At 50.2% G+C, this 21,159-nt stretch overlaps 2 protein-coding genes across 13 annotated transcripts in view; one reads left to right on the top strand and one right to left on the bottom strand.

The window, feature by feature from the left end:
- Git2 (GIT ArfGAP 2) overlaps positions 1-10,321 on the bottom strand; it is a 45,492-nt gene extending 35,171 nt beyond the window's left edge. For 9 of the 11 annotated variants that reach the window (XM_021163987.2, XM_021163983.2, XM_021163988.2 and 6 more), the window contains exons 1-6: positions 10,135-10,287; positions 6,440-6,573; positions 4,253-4,365; positions 3,598-3,703; positions 1,762-1,848; positions 1,522-1,652 (exon numbers count right to left, since the gene is read on the bottom strand). In XM_021163987.2, coding sequence (XP_021019646.1) covers positions 1,522-1,652; positions 1,762-1,848; positions 3,598-3,703; positions 4,253-4,365; positions 6,440-6,573; positions 10,135-10,186 — 623 coding nt within the window. In that variant the 5' untranslated portion in view covers positions 10,187-10,287. Of the gene's footprint in view, positions 1-1,521; positions 1,653-1,761; positions 1,849-3,597; positions 3,704-4,252; positions 4,366-6,439; positions 6,574-10,134 lie in introns of all 11 variants that reach the window. The other 2 variants (XM_029477206.1, XM_029477205.1) reach the window with 1 other exon arrangement.
- A 1,171-nt stretch (positions 10,322-11,492) lies between these two features.
- Positions 11,493-21,159, top strand: part of Ankrd13a (ankyrin repeat domain 13A) — a 31,422-nt gene continuing 21,755 nt past the window's right edge. The window contains exon 1 of one of the 2 annotated variants that reach the window (XM_021163137.1): positions 11,493-12,133. In XM_021163137.1, the coding sequence (XP_021018796.1) occupies positions 12,038-12,133 (96 nt within the window). In that variant the 5' untranslated portion in view covers positions 11,493-12,037. The remainder of the gene's footprint in view (positions 12,134-21,159) is intronic. The other variant, XM_021163136.2, reaches the window with a different exon arrangement.

Consider the following 21,159-nt stretch of genomic DNA (forward strand, 5'->3'; position numbering starts at 1 on the left):
CTCGTCAGCTAGCTATGGCCATCCTCTGTCTCTGCCTCCTATGATCAGAACAGAGTAGGCCCCCACTCCTCCACGGCATTTGTGTGGTTTGAGGATCTAAACTCTGATCTTCATGTTTGCACAGCAAGTCCCCACAGCCCCTAACAGATGCCCTTTAAAAGGGATTATGTGTGTGACTGTGAGTGTGTATCATGGCATGTGTGTGGCTCAGGAGATGACTTCTGGAGTGGGCTCTTGCTGTCCATCCTACTGATGGCAGCAGGGTCTGCCCAGGCCATGAGAGCTGCCTCACACTTTATGACTCCCCTCTCTGCTTCTCGTCTAGCTGGGCTTACAGATGTGGGAGCCCGCACCTGGCTCTTCCTGTGGACTCTGAGGACCACACGCAGAATCTTAAGGCAGCGGGGCTTTTCTCGACTGAAGCCCATGTGCTTTTTAAGACCCACTGTCAGCCATGCATGGTAGTTCACACATGTGATCAGAGCCCGGGGAGGGCGGGCAGCACAGCAGGAAGACTGTTTTGAATTCAAGGCCGGCCTGAGTTACAGAGTCACACAGTCTTACAAAGGAAAACAAAACAAAACATGGCTGTCCATTTTGAAAACAAATCATATATAATCTTGCCTCAAACTTCTCAAAAATTTATTAATCATCTCTTCCAGAGAAGTAAGTGCTAGGACTCTAGAACAGACTTTTGTCATTTCCCATGGCATCCTTTATGACATAGAATGTGATCCTTCATAGTTAATAAAATAACAGGGAAAACAAGGAAAGCTATCCATCTTTCATCAGTTACATGTTAAAGGCTTTAACATTGATTAGGCCCCATGAAGTCCCCTTATGCAGCCCCAGATACTTAGGAGAACACAGTAACAGGCTTGTCCAAGATCTGCCTGTCTTAACCTTGCCCACAGACAGCAGGCAGGCCAGGGCTGCGGCACTGTGCCGGTTCCAACCCAGTTCTGTTCTTCATGCTTATAGGAAAACACACCACTCAGTGAGCCATTTCCCTAGCCTTCTCTAATTATTTCATTTTAAAAATTAAGATGTGTTGATTTTTACATATACAATGCTCTGTCTGCTCATAAGTGTACCGTGTGTGTGCCCGGTGCCCTTGGAGGTCAGAAGAGAGTGCTGGATCTCCTGAAATTGGAGGTACAGATGAGGCACTGTGGTTCTGGAAACTGAACCCTGAACCCCAGTTCTCTGCAGAGCAGATGGCAGTCTGAACCACTGAGCCCACTCTCTAGCCACCCCCACTCCCAGTTCTTGATCCCTGATCTGTATGCTATAACCTGAAAACCACTGTACTATGACAACCGGATATTAACCACACCAGCTAGGACTCTGCAGTCCTTTCATCTTGTCTGTCTCAGCCGACACACATTTGAAACATCTTCATCAACAAAATAATAGAATGGAAGTCTTTAAAGGGGGTAAACACAAGCCATACCCAGCATAGTCGCTTAGCAAGGAAAAGGACGGTCAGCACGCAGTGCAGTGAGAACCTCAGCCTCTCACCTGGCATAGTCAACAGGCGTCTTCCCACTAGAATCTTGTGTGCCTGGGTCAGCTCCGTACACGGCCAGTAATTCAGCCTGTAAGGTCTGTCCTGCTTTGGAGGCGACGTGGAGTGGAGTGCTGCCTTTTTCCTAAGAGTTATTAATAAGAAGTAGACAAAAAGAACAAACTGAGCAGACCTGGACTATCCAAACATAACTCAGCTTCCGTTTAATATCTGAATAATTGACATTTTCGTACAGGATGAAAGAAGTTGGCTTGGGCTCCTAAAGACAACAGTCTCAGACAGGTCTCAAGGTTCCCTGTTCTCACACTTGAATGGAGTTGCTGAAAAACAAACAGAAAGAGAGTAATGTCAGAAGGTCAGGAGAGCTGCGCCCGAGCTGCTGGCCGCGCGCTCTACACCACTAACAGGTCTTGTTTGGCTCAGGAAGATGGCTGGGATGGATGGGTGGGTGAGTTCTTTGCTGTTTACAATGACTTCAGGCTGCAGGTGGGTCTGTCAGTTTACCAACAAGGAGCTTGGACTGCCAAGGCCAATCTGCCCAGACGCAGGACTTGCCAGTAAGAGGTACAACCATAAACCCAGCAAGAAGCACTTGACCAGGAGGTGGTGGTGGTGGTGGTGGTGGGGGATATGGATTTCAAGGTCTACCTCCCTCCAGCTGTGTGTTCTGAGAAAACCTCTGAGCAGAGGAACCTGGGTGCTACGGTGCCCTCTGCCAGGAGGGTTATGGTGTGGACTGAAGGAGACAGGAAATGATTCAAAACTCAGCTGCTGCCACAGCACGGATCCCAGCGGCTCCAGCCACCCGCGGCACATGCTGGCCACCTGCTCACGGCACTCACTATCCGTCTGTGCTGTTTGTCCACACAGCGATTCTGCCAGGCTGCGCTCAGTGGGAAGTGGGCCTGTGCACACTAAATCCGTATCATCACAGAAACATTTTTAAACTCCCAAAGAACAAATGGCTCTCTCCTTCAGGGCTACTCTACAACTGTCCTGACTGGCTCACAGGGCAGAGGAGTCCTACGGAACCAGTCTTTGTTTTTTTTTTTTTAATTTTATTTTTATTTTTAATTGTATGTATGCGTACATCAATGTACATTGAGTGCAGGTGCCAACAGAGGCCAGAAGGGGGTGTCAGCTCCCGGGAGCTGGCGTTAGATGTGCTGTGAGTCATCTCACGAGCCATCTGCAGGAACAGTGTGTGCTCTCAATCACTGATCCACCTCTCCAGCCCAAGTCATCGCTCTCTTCTTCTTTTTATTCTTCTTATTTTTACACACACACCCTTTAACACAGGACTCACTGTAGCCCTGGCTGACCTGGAACTCACTATATAGACCAAGCTGGCCTTGAATTCACAGCTGTCTGCCAGTCTCTGCCTCCTGAATACTGGGGACTAAAAAAAGATCTGTGCCACCACACCTGACCATGTTTTTTATTTGGTAAAAAAGGAAACTATTTACTCACTAGGAAAATCACTTACGTCTGTGCAGAATTAGTATTCTGAATTGTGCACACGCTGTCTTGAGTGAGCATCTAGTTCAAAGCACCGCTCAAAAAACTGTGATGTGCATTTGTACGGCATCTCTTAGAAACAGCCTAGGCCACAGGAAGGCACCGCTCACAGTGTAACAGACACGGCTGTGCTACAGCTCCAGGTAAGCTTTGCCTTCTGAGGATCCCTCCAGCCTTGAACCTGGACAGCTGAAGCAGTCGGCCTCCTTCCTCCAGCATTCTGCTCTATTGCAGATGCTAGGTTCTCGAGAAAACCTTCTTTGAAATGGCTATTATTCTCAAGTAAAAAACTTATCAAAATCTATGTGAAAACTGTACTGAAAAAGTACAAATTAATTAATCAATTAAATGAAAATAAAAGGGGAAAAAATACAGTTTCTTAGAAGCGTATTTTCCTTTTGTCCAGTGTGTCCCAGAGGAGGAGTGAATGCCACGGAAGGGAGAAAGGTCAGTCAGTCAAAGGCATGCGCGAAAGGCTGCTTCTTCCTCCTGACATGGCTTTAAGGGAAGCGGCCCATCTCACGGGCCCCACAGAGGCAGAGCGTGCCCACCTTACTGAGATCTTTGGCTGTCACGCTGTCATCCTCGCGGCAGGGCAATCGGTGGACAAACGCTAACATCTGATACTTGGCTCTGATGAATTCTGCTTTATTGGGGCTGGTTTGGAAACAATTAAGAACACAGTTCATTTAACAGCTCTGACACATTTCTCATTCTTTGTGCTGTAAGAAGAGGAAGTGACCCCCCCCCCCCACACACACACTGGACAGTAAGAAGGGCAAAGCTGGACTCCATTGCAGCAGAGCCAAAGGCCTGAGCTGATAAGAGAACGCCTGCACTCCCCAGCGCCTCTCTTCCCTTTACCTTTCTCAACGGGGCACCCTGAGGAAGCAGCATCTAACCCTGTGCCACAGGCCAGGCACTGCCAGAACGCGGCGCGGCGGCCAGCAGACAGAGCGCTCGGCTTCATCTACCTCATCACCCCGAGTCAGGGCCCAAGCCCTGGACTCCAACTGGAGAAATCACTGACTTCAATTGGGTGAGCATCCAAAGTTATGGTCCCCCTGCCTCCCTCCCTCTGCCTTCCTCACAGCAAATGCCCCAGGCACAGCCCACAGCCCCTTTGGAGGCTGATCAAAATAGCCACACTCCTTTCCACAGGGCCACTTATTGAGAAGAAATAGAAGTTATAACCACTCCACTCACTGAACTTTGTCCTGTGGGTTAGCTTTCCGCCTCCCACTCATGATAGAGGCAGGGTCCAGCAGAGAGTGTTCCCATATAGAGTTAGCACCGTTGTTGTACAAGGTCTCAACCATCTGAAAACAAGGAGTAGGAGAGGAGAGTTTATCCCACAAATATTCAAAAACAACCAGTAACAAAAAGGAAAAAACAGGGCTGCATGAAAAACACTCCATATCTGGGGACCTCCCGCCACTGGGTCTGACTGCACAGTGAGACCAGGGACTGGGCCGGGGACCGGGACGTCACTGTTCCTGACTGGCAGTGAGACCTTGGAGCTCCACAAGGGAGCCAGCTTTGTGTGTAGGATAGCCCAATCCCGGCTCCTTGACACACACCTGCCGTTTACCACTGTGCACACCACTCGCTCAATGCTTTTCATTAAATTCATCTATTTAAAATAGCTTGTTAATAATTATGTTACTTTCCTTGTACATGATTAAATAAAGTAATGCTAAAAGCACAGGTCTGCGTGCTAAGCTCTCTCACACCCCACTGTGGTCCTGACCCTCCAGCCCCACCCCACCACTTCAGAGTCTGTTGCCTTAAAGTCAACCCTAGCATTTTCTTTTTTGTTGTTGTTGTTTTTGTTTTGTTTTGTTTTTTGTTTTTTGTAGACAGGGTTTCTCTGTACAGCCCTGGCTGTCCTGGAACTCACTGCAGACCAAGGCTGGCCTCGAACTCAGAAATCCGCCTGCCTCTGCATCCCGAGTGCTGGGATTACAGGCATGGGCCACCACGCCCTGCTAACCCTAGCATTTCCAATCATTCATCTCTGGATCATCTGTAAATTCTAAAACTGTAAACAAACACAATGTGGGTGGAGGGTGCTAACCTTTCACGAGAATGGGCCTTTGGACACTTCTAACAGACCTCGTGTAGTTTTGGTTGTGGGCTAGCATTTAAAGGCTCAGCCATCTCTTCAGCCCCTAAGTAGAACTTTTAATAAATCTCTCTCAACTTCCTTTCCAACCAGGACTCCTAGAGCTACCCGGCTGCTGGTGCAGCTCTCAGGGCTTCTCATCAGTAACCCGAACCACTTGCTTTGGTCCCTTCCTTTGTGGGAGTTTAAGTACTTCTGTGCAGCTGTTACAGCTTTAGTGAGATGTGTATTAAGACAAATATCGCAAAACACAGGATTAATCCCTGAGTTCCAGGAGACATGAAGACTGTGTATCTCAAACAGAAGTACCGGGAACATGACATCAGATCCCAAATAAGACAAAGCCCCCTGACAAGTGTTAGGCATGCGATCAAAACACGCTCACTCAAGTCTCTGCCTGACAGCAAGAGCTTTTAAAAAACTTCAAATGCTGAAGCAATTTCTGAGGAATCCCAGTCTACGCTGCTATCAAAGCAGGAAAAAAAAGTTCTGAAAATCTAGGCAGGTACTCAGAAATTTGCCTGTTAATGAAAATTTTCTGGATCATTTATTACAGTTTATAGGAAAGAAAGACTTTAAAAAATGTCTGAGTGCTGCAGAGATGGCTCAGTGTTTAAATAAAGCATTTGCTGCTCTGGGAGAGGACTCGGGTTTGAGTCCCAGCACAGGTGTGGTTCACAACGCTCTGTAATTCCAGTGTCAGGAAATCCAGTGCCCTCTTCTGGCCTCTGTGAGCACACACACAAACACAAACACACACACACATGCACAAACACACACATATATCCATACATACATATATATAAAAGAAATACATCTAAAAAAATAAAATGATTTCTGAAGTTGGGCATGGTTGCAATTACCTTTAATCCTAGTACTTAGCAGAGGCAGGTGGATTGTCTATGAGTTCAAGGCCAGCTAGGGCTATATAGCAAGACTCTGTTTCAAAACAAAACACAGCACAACACAACAATTTCTGGTGATACTCTCTAGAAAGCCACCAGTGAAAACACACTAGAGAATTTAAGCTTTTATCGACACAGTCTATTGATATATCTGTCTATGGATAACTGAGTGTGGGGAACACAATTATGTTAGGTAAACAAAGAAAGGACAGACAATGACTTCAACACAGGCAGTACTTTATACTATACAGAGAGAGTAAACTTTTATAAGATTTAAGATGTTTAGTAGGCAGTATTTTAGTTGCTAAGCAACAATCACTAAAATATAATTTTCCAATTATGAGAACTCTTCCTATGGTTTACCTGGAGCAGGGTTGGAGGCCATGCTGTGTGTTTAAGATGCCTCACTTGGGAGATATGGCGCCCCAGGCTCCGATGGACACTGCAACACTCGTCACATATGAAAGTTCCCCTATTTACTGACGCCCAGGAAGGATCTGGAAAAAGAACAACCCCTCAGTGGCAAGGACACCAATTGGCTGCTGTGTACAGGATGGCAAAAAGTGATGTTTGGTTTTTAAGAAAAACAGAGCACATTTTTGTTGTTTTATCTGCTCCTCAGCCTAGGAGGCTGACGATCCCCCACCCGGACTGACCCATCTGCTAACTAGGCTGGCAGCTGCACACAGCAGTCACCTTCCTGTGCAGGCCACAGTCTGCAGCCTGGATGTGGGTGCACGCCACAGACTCGTGCTCTCAGGGGATGTTGGTTAGAGCAGCAGATTGAGGGAGCAGGGGTGGTTGCTCCGCTGGTTGCTTCCAGTGCTGGAGACTGAGCAGTGCGGGGACCTTGTCTGGGCTAGGCAAGCACTCTATGCTGACCTCCAGCTGGATGACCACATCGAGTCCCTTTTTGAGAATAACAGAGCTGTGTGATCCTGACACACACAGTGCGTAACAGTAGCTAAGGTAAATGGTGAACTTATTGCTGCCCAGAGCAGGAAGTCCAGACCCAGGTGCTAACAGAAGCCAGAAGAGAACTGCAGAAGCGCCCAGGCCCCCATGCCCCGGGCAAGCAAGGGTGGCCCACTCTGCTCAGAGAGACAATGCTCTATGCTAGCACTGCAGTTTTTGACCACCTGCTGGATCTGAAGGAAGGTACTTCAAACAAACAGACGGAAAACAAAAATGATGGTGTTTTGATTGAGTACAATACCTTTTTCCTTTAAAATCCCACAAAACTGCAGACAACCTGTCATATGAGGAGTAACCCACACTGGATGGGTAGGACGGATCTGTGTGAGTAAACTGAGCCCTAGAACTCCCATTTCATCAGACTCACGTGGGGTGACATTAGATGCTACCCCGGCTGCCTGGCCTAAGGGTTCAGTTTAAAATTCTTCAATGTCCACAAAAATCTCGGAAATGCATGTAGATCATTTTTACCATTTTTATGTTTATTCCAACCCTTTCAAACCATATAATGAAAAGTTACGGGATTTCAATCAAGGTGTACTGTGGTTAAGAGGGCTGGTTATGGAGACAAACAGTCCATGGTTTGAATCCCAACCCTGCCACGCCACCTCTTGTGCAACCTCTTGTGCAATCACCTGAGGCAAGCTGCGTGTGGACCAAACTGGAATAGTGATGTATCTATCTCACAGAAGGGACTATGTAAAGAATAAAAATAGAGTGTCATTTTGGCACAAGAATGGTGCATTTAAAATGAACTAGATTCATTAGAAACAAACAAGAAATCAGGGCTGAGGGTGTGGCTCTCCTAGCCATTGTCAGGGCCTGGCTTTGATCCCCAACACACAAAGGCAGACAGTGAAGCTTCTCTAAAACAAAACAGAAAGGGTTTCAGCCAGCTTTATCATAGGTGCTACCAGCCATTCTAAGGAGCAAGGGTAGGAAACAGGAGGCTTTGCTCGCAGATGTGTGACATCTCTGCTTTCTGCAGCAAGTTATTAATATTGAGACTGAAAGTGTGACTTTGCTTTTTATTACCAGAGGTCCACAGTACTCTTGGGGCAAACTAGTCAGGATAAGGATGACAATGTTTTAACGCGCACCACACAATGGTCTCCATTAATCACTTAAACACCATGGAACAGAAGCCCATGGAAAGAATACAGACGACACATAAAACTTAAGCTTTTACAAGTGAGGCTGCGTGAAGCTCCTCCAGTTCATCTAGAAGGCAGGACTTTTTTGTTGTTGTTTTTTTTGTTTTTGTTTTTTTTTTCCGAGACAGGGTTTCTCTGTATAGCCCTGGCCGTCCTGGAACTCACTTTGTAGACCAGGCTGGCCTCGAACTCAGAGATCTGCCTGCCTCTGCCTCCCAAGTGCTTGGATTAAAGGCGTGCGCCACCAAGCCCAGAAAGGCAGGACTTTTTAATCAGGCTCCAGGAACAACACAAATGGACTTCAAAAGTATCTGTGCCCCCACCTGTCTTCTGCAAACATTGTCCAGGAGAGTCAAATGTCTGTCTGAGCGTCTTCTGAGAAGGCCTTAGCATGAGGATTTCAAAGGAGCCCTATTCCTACAGGTAACCTTTCACCTGAGCTGGGCACAAAAGGCAGTACCCATTCCTAGCTGTTCCTCAGCCTTCAAGGTAGCTTCATTCTATTCAAAACAGGAAGTGACTCAAGCCTTTCTAGATGTTGGCATTCAAGACCTCTAATATGAAACAATAGAAAAGGCCCCAAAACACCACAAAATGGACAAGACGGTATCCGGGATGGCAAGGGGAGGCAGCCCGCCTCTGCCAGGGACCAATCCCTGGAGAAGTAAGGAACACGCATACCAAGAGGAAGTTTTAAGTTAGACATGAATCAACGGAACACAGGCAAGAAAAGAAGGAAGCGGAACACACAACATCGTTAGCGAAATAATAGTTTGTATAAAAGGGGCTTGCAGACAAAGCATCTCTTTTAAAAGTGCCCCTGCCTCTCCTTATCTTTCATTTGTTAACCTGTAGGACCCAGGGCCATGAAATAACCAGTACAGTTACAACCGTACCACTTAAAACCAGTCTCTGCTTCCAAATGACAGACGAAGAGAAAAATCTGTTGCAAACCGCTGACGTCCAATGGCTTATTAAGACTGTTTATTGACACTGCTACACCAGGAAAGTCATCAGATATTTGACTTCAAACCCGAAAAGTCCAAGGACCAAAGCAAGCAAGCAAGCAAGCGCGCGCGCGCACACACACACACACACACACACACACACAATCAGAATCGAGACCTGTCAGTTGGGTTCCAATTACAAAGCCAGATCCAATCTTCAAATCCAAATCCTATCTGCAGTTTAGAACAGTTTTGGCTGTTCGAAGTCGCTGTGAGCCACAGTGTGAGTCTGAAGCCAGACTGTGGCCGAAGGAACTACAAGGGTTTTGAACTGAGTTATCCAACGAAAGGAGCCAATCCCGGGGGAATGTCCATTGACCACTGCGCACTGCATTGGCGATAGTTTCCAGCGGTGGGTGGGGGGAAAAAACCCCGAGGAAATCAAGGTTTGAGCAAGAGAACGCATCGGTCCAAGGTCACGCAGAGGGAATATCGGGGGGCGTGGGGGGGAAGGGAGCACGGATCCTCAAACTTGCGCTCCCGACTTGGGGCAGGCAGTCTGTCCCCTTAGGAGCGGCCGCCCGGAGCAGGGCTGCCCTCCACCTGGGGCCCGTGGGGCGGCGCAGCGGGCGATCGCGCACTCGCGCGGGCGGGGCGGGAGACCGGGAAGGGGAAACACCTGCAGCCTCCGGCCGTCCCCGTCTGACTCCTGTCACTTGGCCTTCCCGGGCTGCCTGTCCCGTTCGGTCCCGTCCCGTCCCGTCCCGTCCGGCCCCGGGCCCTCCGCCTCTGTGCTCGCCCGAGCCGCGGGAGGGAGGGAGCCCCGGGCCGCGCGGCTGACAGGCCCGGGACGGTCTCGCGCGCTCCGGCAGCCCGGGGGTCGGGGTGACTGGGCCGCGGTCAGGCTCCCGCCCGCGGGGACCGCCCCGCCAGGGGTCCCGGCCGGGAGAGCTTGGCCAGCGGGGGCCCGGGCGTCACTCACCAGGCCCGCTGCAGTCGGCGCACACGTCGCTGCTCCGGAGCCGCTTCGACATGGTGCCCGCTTCACCTGCCGGGAACCCCGCGAGCGACGGCAGAGGCGGCGACGGCTGTGCTTCCGCTCTAACGGGTCCCGGGGCGGCGCTGGCGGCGTCTCTCCCCCCCGCCCGCCTTTCCAGCGCCTCGCAGCCCCGGCGCACTGCGCACGCGCGGGGGGAAAAGACGGCCTGCGGGTCATGTGACCGGAAAGGGCACGCTTCCGTATCGCCATCTTGAATGAGGGCAGAGGTCCGCCCAACCCTCCAGTGCCTGTCTCTAGATGCTCTCGCAATTGTGTGTGTCTCCCTTTTGGGAAGTGATTGCTTGTTCCAGGATTGATTAGAACCAGAGAAGAAGCAAAACCTTGTGGCAGAAACTTTATACATATAATCTCCCGGGAGACAACAGTTAAGTTCATTTAGTCATGTCCATAAGAGGCCTTAGGAGCACGGGTCCTTTTTAATGAGCTTGATAGTTGCCACGCAGTCCTCCATTAGAGCTTTTAGGTACTACTTTATATATTAGCCTCATTCACTCTCCAATGACCCCGCACCCGAGGAGAATGCACTAGATCGGTCAGGATTCGTGGACAGCCTTCGTTCTCATCTGAAAAGCTAAGGTTGTGTAGCTAGAGCCAATAAGGAAGAGGGGGTGCTTGCAGGTTGCACTGGACGACTTCGTGGCAGTTGTAAACATCTGGGCAGACACAGCACTTGCTTCGTTCTTCCTTGTGTCGAGAAGACAGAGCGCCTGAAGTCGTAACCCAAAGAATGAATTTTACTTGCGCATACTGTGGGCCAACCTGGATTCTCCATTAGTCCTTTGGGCCACAATCCTGAATCTGAATGGCTAGTTTAAGGAGACTGATACGGGATAAACCTTCACAGCAAACGCTTTGAATTATAGCCGAGTTGGGAATTCAGACAAAAGAGTCGTTTTCAACTGGGCGTTTTTTGTCCTCCTGGGGAACAACCGCTCCAGTCTGGAGACAGTTTTGGGGATAGTGAATACTGATGGCATTTTTTGCATTAAACAGGCGGGCGTCCACCCTAACTTACAAAGCATCGGATGACCTCCGCGCACAGAACCACCCAGTTCAAAGATTCCAAAGCTTAAAAGCTCATAGGCACAACTACCCCGTTATCACGAGGGTATCTGGTGTCAGCTCTCCAGGTTCTAGCTCGCCCGTGAAAACGATTTCCCGTTGCCCACTTCCAAAATGGTTTCTGACCAATCGTGGAAGGCAGCCTGGGGAGGCTCCAGCCGGATGGTTTGGTCCAGGCCTGCGCGCTCACCCCGGGCTGCAGAGCCGATGGAAGAGGCCCGATTGTGGAGCGCACCACTGGAAGAGGCTGGGCAGGGGACGAGAGTCGCGGGGCGCGCATCGTGGACTTTGTGCGTGGAGATCTCGGGCTTCTCGAGGGCCCTGCGGTCCCACAAATCGTTGTTTGTCGTGTGTCCCGGGGTGGGGGCACGGCGGGGCGACATGGAGCGCGGCTCGGGCCGGTCGCGCGGTCGCGTCCCCCGGCCGCGGCGCGCGATGGAACTCCCCGTGCACTTCCCTATTCGGGGCGGTTCGGCCGGCAGCAGTCGGTTCCCGAGCTGTCAGCGCGGGCGCGAGCGCGCGGGGCGCGGGGTGGGCGCGGCCGAGCGGGTCCCCGAGCCGGTCCCCAGCCCGGCCCGCGACCCAGGCCTGCCGCGCCGCCCGCTCCGGACTCGGAGGCCCTTGTCGCCCGCTGCGCCCCGCACTCGCCGGCTCGCCGTCCTCCTCCCCTCGCTCTCCAGCCGGTCGGGCGGGCCCCCGAGACCCCGTCGGGTCCAGGCTGGTGGCAGGCGGGCGGTCAGGCCCGGGTGGCGGCCTCCTCGCCATGTCCTCGGCCCGCGACACCAGCAGCCGCTTCCCGCTGCACCTCCTGGTCTGGAACAACGACTACCAGCAGCTGGAGAAGGAGCTGCGAGACCAGGTGAGGTGCGCGGCGCGGAGTCGGGTCCGTTCGCCTCCTGAGCCCCGGGATCCATCGAGCGCTTACCGTAGACCGGGCTCGGTGCCGGGGGCTTTTGGTCCATTCTCCTCTTTCTGATATCGTTAGGAATGAGCGCTTATTATTCCATTTGACAGAGAAGGAAACTGAGACCCCAGAGCCTACTTGCCTTGCGCAAGGCCATCGGGCTAATGAGAACCACGTCGGGATCTTTTATCTCAGGCTCGCTGGCCCCAGAATTCACCTTTAAGCTTTATGGCCTTGAAGACGGAAGAAACACACACACACACACACCTTACTCCACCCGCCCTGGTGCTGGGGAAGAGCTTGGTTGGCTTCGGTGGCCTGGTTCTAACTCTCTTGTGACCTTGGGCAAAGCAGTTACGTTCGGGGGACCCCACTTTTCCTTACCCATTGGATGAGGATGGAGGCAGTGACGACGGAAAACCCAGTACTTGTCTAAATTGATGGGGCTGCGGCTGGGCCTAGGAATCGGGGTTTTAACGAGCTAGCTCCCCAGGGTGGTTGGTTTGAGAATCTTTGCTGCTCAGACTCCTTAGGACCTTCCTGTTCTGAAGTGCTTTTTTTTCCCCCCACCTCTGTAAATCAGTGGTTCTCAGATGAAGATGATAGTGAATATTTGGCAGTGCAAGGAGACGAGATGTTTTGGGTTGGGTTGACTTGAGAGGTGGGTGCTGTTGGCATGGAGTTGGGGAGAGACCAGCGACCTCTCTGTGCCCTACAGTGTTCAAGGCAGCCACCTACCCACCACTGAGTGTTACCAGACTCCCAATGTTAGTAGAGCCTTGGTGGAGAATCTTTGCATTAATATGAATTCTTATTTCATTTGTTTGGGTTTCTTGGTTTTTTTGTCCTTTTTGCTTGAGACAGGGTCTCACTGTGTAGCCCAGGCTGGCCCCTAACATGGGGGAGGGGTAGCCTCCTGAAAGGCAGAGCCACCCACCAGGAATGAGACACCTGCCATTAATGGCACTGCAGTCATTTCATTAGGTACAGGTGCCCTGAGTTGCTCTCTAGCCTGTAGCAAATGAGATAAGGATTTATAATTACTCCCGAAATCTGCCATAATTGTTATGGTTTGGCTTCATTCATTCAGCTTAGCCAGTGTGTCAGAGCCTTGCTTTTGAATGACTTAACCGCTGACTCAGTAATTGTTGCGAACCCTTGGTTCTTTTGATTGGTAAACATTGGGCTAGCCCCACATCACAGCGCTGTTGGAACGGTTCTAAGTGTTGGTTTTGCAGCTTGCCATATATATATTTTTAGTTGTATGGGCAGCATGGGAAGTCAGAAGTCGCATTTAAAAAAAGGATTCCACGGCGGGTGTACACGGGTAACCCAAGACACCCTGGAAGTTGAAGCAGGAAGATTTGAAGGCTAGCCTGGGCAACTTGGTGAGGATCTGTCCGAAAATAAATAAGAAAGGATGAGACTGTGTGCAGCGCAGTGGCCCCAACATTTGTGTGTTGTGTGGGAGGCCCTGGGATTCATCCTCAGGTGTGTGTGGGGCAGGAGAGGGTAGTCCAGACAGAAGATGGCTTTGTAAGAGTCATTGTTCTTAATTAGATGGCACAGTAACGACTTAGGATTTAAAGAGATATGACACATGCCCCCAGAGAGGATGATTCAGGCATCCCAGTATACCTGCTGATATAACTCTTTGCATCACACACACAGCTCAGAGGCCTTCTCTAGAATCTAAGCAAGAAGCTCTTCTGCCTATCCTCAAGGCCCACTCTGGACATTTCAAAGAAGCAGTAACCAGTTTTGACTGGACTTGGTGTCCCACAGCTGTAGTGGAGGCTGAGGCAAGAGAATGACAAGTTCAAGGCCAGTCTGGGCAAGTTTGACTCTGTCTCAAAATAAAAATGAAAAAAAAAAATGCAGAAAAAGGAATTGAAGCAGGTATATAGCCCAGGGCTAGGACGTGGAAGAGCTCCCGGTTCTGGTTCCATCCAGCCTTGGCACCGGTTCTGCTGTACACAGTGGTTCGAATCCCGAGCACCGCTGAAAGTACAGAGTCACGAGGTTAAATCCCATTTGATAGGAAGGTTTGTTGTCGTCACACCACGGGCTTCAGGCCTGAGTTCTGTAAGCAGCTTTCTCCTCACTGAGGAGGAAGAGCTGTCTGCAAAAGTAAGAGGCACATCTTGGTCAAGATCTCAGCTGTGACCCTGTCACCATTTCCTGAAAATGGCGATAAAGGTACCCAGGGACATTCTTCTGTCTTTGGCCATGACAAATCTTGAGGACGTTTGGAATTAAAATTTGGGAATTAAAATCTTTTAATTTTGAGACAGGGTGTCACTGTGTACATCTAGGTGGCCTGCAAGTCATCTGTGTGGCCCAGGCTGGCCTCAACCTTCCTCAGTGGCCTCCCTTCTTAACCTCCCCAGTCCTGGGGTGACAAGGCTTGGCAGGGCTTGGGAATTAAAGTCTTGCAGTAGATTCTATGGGAGAAAACTTAAGGTCACTGCTGCCCTTGACTTCAAGGTTGAGCGAATGCTCGTACTTGCTGATCCTCTGGTCCTCTGGTTTTGACACTGCCCTAATTTAACACAATGGGTTTCTTGACAGTGTAGCACTTGTGTCTAGGGAGTAGACCTTGACATGGACATCTTGCTGGTCATCACCGTACAGTCGAACTTCAGCAGGGATGGAGCAGCAGTGTAGGGCTGCCTCCTCTCTGTTGTCACAGTTATGAAATTTTTCACTATTTCGAATAAGGGGCATCTTGGACTTTCATTATATTGTAAATTATATGACTGGTTTGGGGTCAAGATGATCCATATTGCTAGAATATCCTTAAGCAACACAGCAGGAAGTGTGTGTTCATTCAGATTCTCCATTGGTTAAGAAATAGCCACCTTCTTCTTCGACCGGAAGGCAGTTGAGTTTAGTGGTCAGTACCAGTGCTAAGTTGTGTGTGGGGGTGTGTGGCTTGCCCTTGTTGAATGATCACCTGTGAATTTGGGTGGCCTGGAACTTTACTATGTAGTCTAGGCCAGCCTTGAACTCATGGCTGTCCTCCCGCCTCAGTCAATCTTCTGAGTGCTGGAATTAAAAGACGGTGTGGCCAGCTTCTGCTAAATATTTTTTTCTTATAAAATTGTAGGGTTGTTTGTTTGTTTTTTTAGGTCTAAATTTTGTGTGTGTGTGTGTGTGTGTGTGTGTGAGAGAGAGAGAGAGAGAGAGAGAGAGAGAGCTCATGGGTCTGAGATCTTTGATTTAGTTCTGCCGACTCTCTGAGGTAGGTCAGGTGGCTGTGCTTCCTGTCCTAGAGACCTGAGGAGCCTCTCACTTGCATGCTTTGTCTGTGCCTGAGCCATCATTTGAAACTGGAGAGGGGTGCTGTGCTCTGTCTGAATCCTGTCTCTGTTTCTGCTTCCCTCGCTCTGGAGAGAAAGACAAAAAGAAGAGAAATGAAAAGCAAAATTTTGTATTTTTATTTACTCTTACTTGGTATGCATTTGTGTTTGTGTGCATATGTGTGGGTGTGGTGTGGCTGTGTGGTTTGTGTTTGTAGGGTGTATGTGTGTATGTGTGTGTGTTCCTGGTTGTGTTTGCCTGTGAGGGAGCCGGGGAGGCCAGAGGTTGATGTTGGGGTGTTTTCCTCAATCATTTCTCTACCTTACTTTTTTCGACAAGCTTTATCACTGAACCCGCAGCTCATGATTTCCCCTAGAGCGGCTGGCCAGTGGACTCCTGGGATGCTCCTGATTCTGTGTCCCTAGTGCTGGGGTGACAGGTGTATGTCATGCCTGGCTTTTACATGGGCACTGGGGGGGGGGTCTGACTTCAGGACCTGATGCAAACACTTTCTTTACCCACTAAGGCACCTCCCCGGCCCCTGCTTTGTGTGTGTGTGTGTGTATCTGTGTGTGTTTAAGATAAGGTTCCAACATGTAGCCCCTGCTCCCCTCTGCAGAAGGGGCGTCCCACTAAACCTGGCTAAGAATTAAAGTCTTCAACCAACGAGCCCAGGCTGGCCTCAGACCTGCCTTCTTAACCTCTGCTCATCATCCAGGGAGCTTGCCCCTACTTCAGGGGAGCCAAGGACTGCAGTAGATTGAGCTTCTGGCCTACAGTAAATGGACCCAATGCCACCGAGAAGCAGCGTCAGCGCCCCCGAACCCAGGGATTTTAGCTTCACGTCCTGGTTTTTCTATAGGAGTTGGGAATTGGCTGTAAAATTAAAACCGAAGAATCCCCGTCCTCTCAGCTGTAAAGCCACTATTGGCCTTGCTCTGTCGCTGCCACTGAGCGTCGGCGGCCGGCCCCCTCAGCCTCCCATCTCATGAATGGGACCTGAAGCTGGCGGCCCACTAGCATTCTATTTTGTTCCCATACCTATGGTAGCCCGAGAAGAGTTGAGTTTATCCAGACCAGGACACTGAACCCTTGTCAGCTCCGAGTGTGGCTGGGAGCCGGTGGGCGGTGGTGTGACATGGCTGACTGTGGGAGTGTTTCAGTCACTTACTGGAGTGCCTCTTAACCCGCGGCTCAGATGTTCAGTGGGGCTTTGAAGTTGAAGGTGTCTGTGTTCCAGTTGTCATCTGGCCAACTCCATTGGCCTCACACTGATGCTGGGGAGTGAATGAACTCTTACAGAGATGAAGGCAACGGTGATGGCAGGTGTGTGGGACTGAGCATAAGGAGTGCTGGGACCAGTGGGGGAGTGGCAGGCAGGGAGCACTGGATCAGTGTAGGGTGGCTGGCAGGGAGCACTGGATCAGTGGGGGGTGGCAGGCAGGGAGCACTGGATCTGTGGAGGATGACAGACAGTCCACTCTTTCCCGAAGAGCCAGCAGTGCAAGCATGGTAGCAGGGAAGGGGAGAGAACGTTCCACACTGCAGGAGCCCCTGGCTCCTGGTGGAAGCCTGTGGCAGGCAGACAGGCAGGCGAGGTCTCTGGGCACACATTCTAGTCAGTGCCCTTTGCCTGAAGGCCCACACTGAGCCGTCCGAGGTGAAGCCCCCAGAGACTCTCTGGTGCACCTCCTTGGTCATCAGGACCTCAAGCTCACAAAGCCACCTCGGGGATACCTTTTCCTGTCTGACCTGAGGTGGAAGCCCCAGTCTCAGAGGCTCAGGGTGGCCGGAGAGAGGAGGAGAGAAGACAGTGGGTTGTCTGTTGGGAGACCTCAGAGGTAGTGACTGCCATGTGTCAGGGCCTTGAGAACTCACGGGAGCTACTGTGGCAGCTGGAGTCAGCGCCCAGGTTGTCCGCAGACCGCCCTCAAAGACCAGCCATTCTTGGCCTCTGGAAGATGGCAGGGTGGTAAAGAAGGCCTTTGTGCAAGAGCAGTGGCATTGTCCGCTGACTTCATTCGAGACTCAAAGGGAAAGTGGAACTTTTAATGTGAAATAGCTCGTGGCTGAGGAATCAAGAGTCAAGCTAGCAAGGACCAGGGGTTTGTTGAATTCTGAGAGCTCGTGCTTTCTAAGCTCTGGTAGCTCAGTGCTGAGCCCGTGTGCAACTCACGGAGCTGTGCAAACCTCTCTGGAAGGGTGACAGCTCTGAACCTGCACGGTGTGGGCGGATGCTCACCGAGGAGGCGGCAATCACGGAGCCAGGTGAGGCCTCCCCCCACCCCACCCCCGAGAGGTGCTCATTTTTATCGGGGAGCAAACCCGAGCTCAGGAGAACCAAAGAAACATCCCAAGCCATAAAGCAGTTTATCGATGCTATATTAGGTCCTGTGTGCTGCAAATAAACGCACATACCGTAAGTCTCCCCGTGGCGGGTTGAATGAATGGACTCTGAGCACTTGGTTCCAAGCTCGCAGTGTGTTTGTGGGGGGTTAGGTGGTGCAGCCTTGCTGGAGGAAGTGCGTCACTGGGGGCGGGCTTTGAGATTGTTCTGCTCCTGCCTCTTTTTTGGCACTGGGATGTGAACTTACAGCTTCCCCCCCTCTGGCCGCCACGATTGCCCACTATAGTAGACAACCCAGTGGGGACTATAAGCCAAATGAACACAGTCATTGCAGTCACTGCAGTCACGGTACTTTGTCACAGCAGCATGTTCTTCATGTAAAGTGGTCTAGCCTGTAGTGTCAGTGTGTCTGTCCCCTTGTCAGTTCCAGGCATTTCCATCACCCTAACAAGAGCCTCAGCCCATACACCCTCCCCCCTCATCATCTAAAGACTCCCACTTGCCAAATGCCACATGTCATCTGTGCCACCCGTCTCTGCCATCAGTGGCTTGGTCTGTTGGCCTCAACTTAGCCACTTCTGGCAAAATCCAAAGCTTGGTTTTTGTTTTTAACCTGTTAACCCTTGAAATTCTTTTTTAAAAAAAGCATTTGAATTATTTTTAAACATAATAAATAAGAAAGGAAAGCATATCTATATATATTCTTAGCATCCGCTTTTTTCCCTTCTCCCAATCCCTTTGGTCCCCCACAGCTAATGTGTGTTCTGTCTCGGTAGACCTGTCTGCTCTGGAAAGGCCACAGGAATAGACTCATGTGGCGTGGCCTTTTCTGTGTAGCATGCTGCTTTTGAGATTGGTCTGTGCTGTGGCACCCATCAGTTCTCCGTTGTTATCACTAACTGGTATGCTTCTGCATAGGTAGACTATGTCTTGTTCGCTTATAATATGGCCACTCTGATTAGCTTTTTGAAGGATTTCTAATTTTCAGAACAGTTGCACTTTTTTGTTTCATTTCGAGACAGGGTTTCTCCGTGCACCCCAGGACTGTCCTGGAACTCACTGTGTAGCCCAGGCCGGCCTCGAACTCTGAGGTCTGCCTGCCTCTGCCTCCCGAGCTCTGGGACTGTGGATTCCGTGGGATGTTCTGTGTGTCTGATCCTGTAACATGTGAGTTGAGATGCTTTTATTCACGTGTCATCTCGTGTCTTTCTGTATGAGCGTGCGCCACGTGCATGCAGGTATGCAGAGAGACCAGACACCCCGGGACTAGAGTTAGAGGTGGTTGTGAGCTTCCTGGTGTGTGGTGGGAACCAAACTTGAGCCCTCTGCAGCAGCAGCAGCAGCAGCAGCAGCAGCGTGCATGTGTTAGCTTGTCTCAGTGTACGTGGGCTGCAGGGGTAGCACTCGGGAGGTCAGGCTTGCGTGGATAGAGCTTCCAGCCGCCGACATGCCTCCTCTGCACCCACATTCATTCTTGACTCGAACAGCTCTTGGTTTTAAAAACCCAGGTCCCTCTTTCTTGCCAGTGTACCGAGGCATCTGTGGGTACAGTAAATGTGTCCAGGGCCCTCTGCTTCGTTGCTTTGGAAGTTCCTTATCTCCTCTCTGACCTTTATTCCCCCACGGTTTTCAGTCACACTGTCACCATAATGTAGAAGAGAAGGAGGCTCTTAAAAGAGTCCTCAGCAGCTGTGCAAGAAACGTGACGCTCATGCATCTTTCTTCCTGTAGGTCAGAACAGAGGAAAGCAAGTACATAGTGAGCTGGGGTTTTGTGTTCGCATCAGTCTAAGAATTGGTCTCCCGGGAGGTGGAGTGTTGGCTGCAGCCTCAGCGTTAAGAGAACAGGATGGCAGAAGCTAAGAAATATAATACTTAGACCCTATTTTTCTAGTTTCAGTCTCTTTGGTGCAATGGGCAAGCCATACCCTTGAAGTCTGGGAAACCCTGAGAGGTGGCGTGGACCGTATGTGGAGACACAATTGTAGAGCGGTCTCCCCTATTCAAGACTTTCCTTTATGTCAACTTGACCCACTATAGAATCAACTGGATTCTAGGGATTGTCAGCATTGGGTTGGCCAGTGGACATGTCTGTGAGGGGTTGTCTTAATTGGTTTCATTGATGTGGGAAGACTCAACCCACTGTGAGCGGCTCCATCCCCTTTGAAGTGGGTTCTGAAACAGTTGAGAAAGGAGAAAGCAAGCTGAGATCTGGTAAGCCAGCATGCCTGTATGTTTTTTTCTCTGCTCTTAGCTGTGGATGTGATGTGAGCAGCCGCCTTAAAACTCCCGCCTTTTATGATTTACCCAAAGCAATGGCTAGTACCCTGGAGTTGTGAGCCAGATAAGCCCCTGCCACTGCCTGGCACCAGACTGCTCGTTTTTTCAGGGTATTTTATCACAGCAACAGAAGCAAAACTAGAGGGTCACCCATGATTGGTCAGCCACAGCCTGCAACTACCAAGTGGGAAATTCCAGAGAGAACTTGTCCGTTCCCAGTTGTGTGTTGCTCAGCGTAGGGGGGTGACATCCCTACTGACTGCTCTGTTCTGCGGTGACATGAGCCATCCTTGTCCAGCAAGCCCACACTGTGTACTGCTGCCCGCCAGTCACTGAGCAGCCGCTGTGTGGATCAGATCTGCACATGGCACTCGCACCACAGTGTCTGCTCACATGATCTTGAGTTTACCTCATGTCCCCTAGGTACGAGGTGATGTTGGCAGCTGGGCTGTGCCCACGGGGACGCTAACTTTAGTCCTTGCAGTGCAAAGATGAAAAGGCTTAGTTAATTAATTCTTTAAACGGAGTCTCACTATGTAGCCCTGGCTGATCTGGAAATGACCATGTAGATCAGGCTGGCCTTAAACTCAGAGAGATTCATATGGCCCTGCCTTCAGGGTGCTGGGATTAATGATACGGGCTGTCCTGCTGGGTGACAATTCTTTTTTTTTTTTTTTTAAGATTTATTTATTTATTATATGTAAGTACACTGTAGCTGTCTTCAGACACTCCAGAAGAGGGCGCCAGATCTCGTTACGGATGGTTGTGAGCCACCATGTGGTTGCTGGGATTTGAACTCTGGACCTTCGGAAGAGCAGTCAGGTGTTCTTACCCACTGAGCCATCTCACCAGCCCCTGGGTGACAATTCTTGATCTTATTGTATGAATGTGTATGTAGGAAAAGCATGGTATATTTATGCCGTTCAGAACTTAGTTTCGGGGCTGGTGAGCAAATCCCAGCAACCACATAATGGCTCACAACTATCTATACAGCTACAGTGTACTCATACATTAAATAAATAAATAAATAAATAATCTTAAAAAAAAAAAAC

This window comes from Mus caroli, chromosome 5 (genome assembly GCF_900094665.2).
Source record: "Mus caroli chromosome 5, CAROLI_EIJ_v1.1, whole genome shotgun sequence".
NCBI classification, from domain to species: domain Eukaryota; kingdom Metazoa; phylum Chordata; class Mammalia; order Rodentia; family Muridae; genus Mus; species Mus caroli.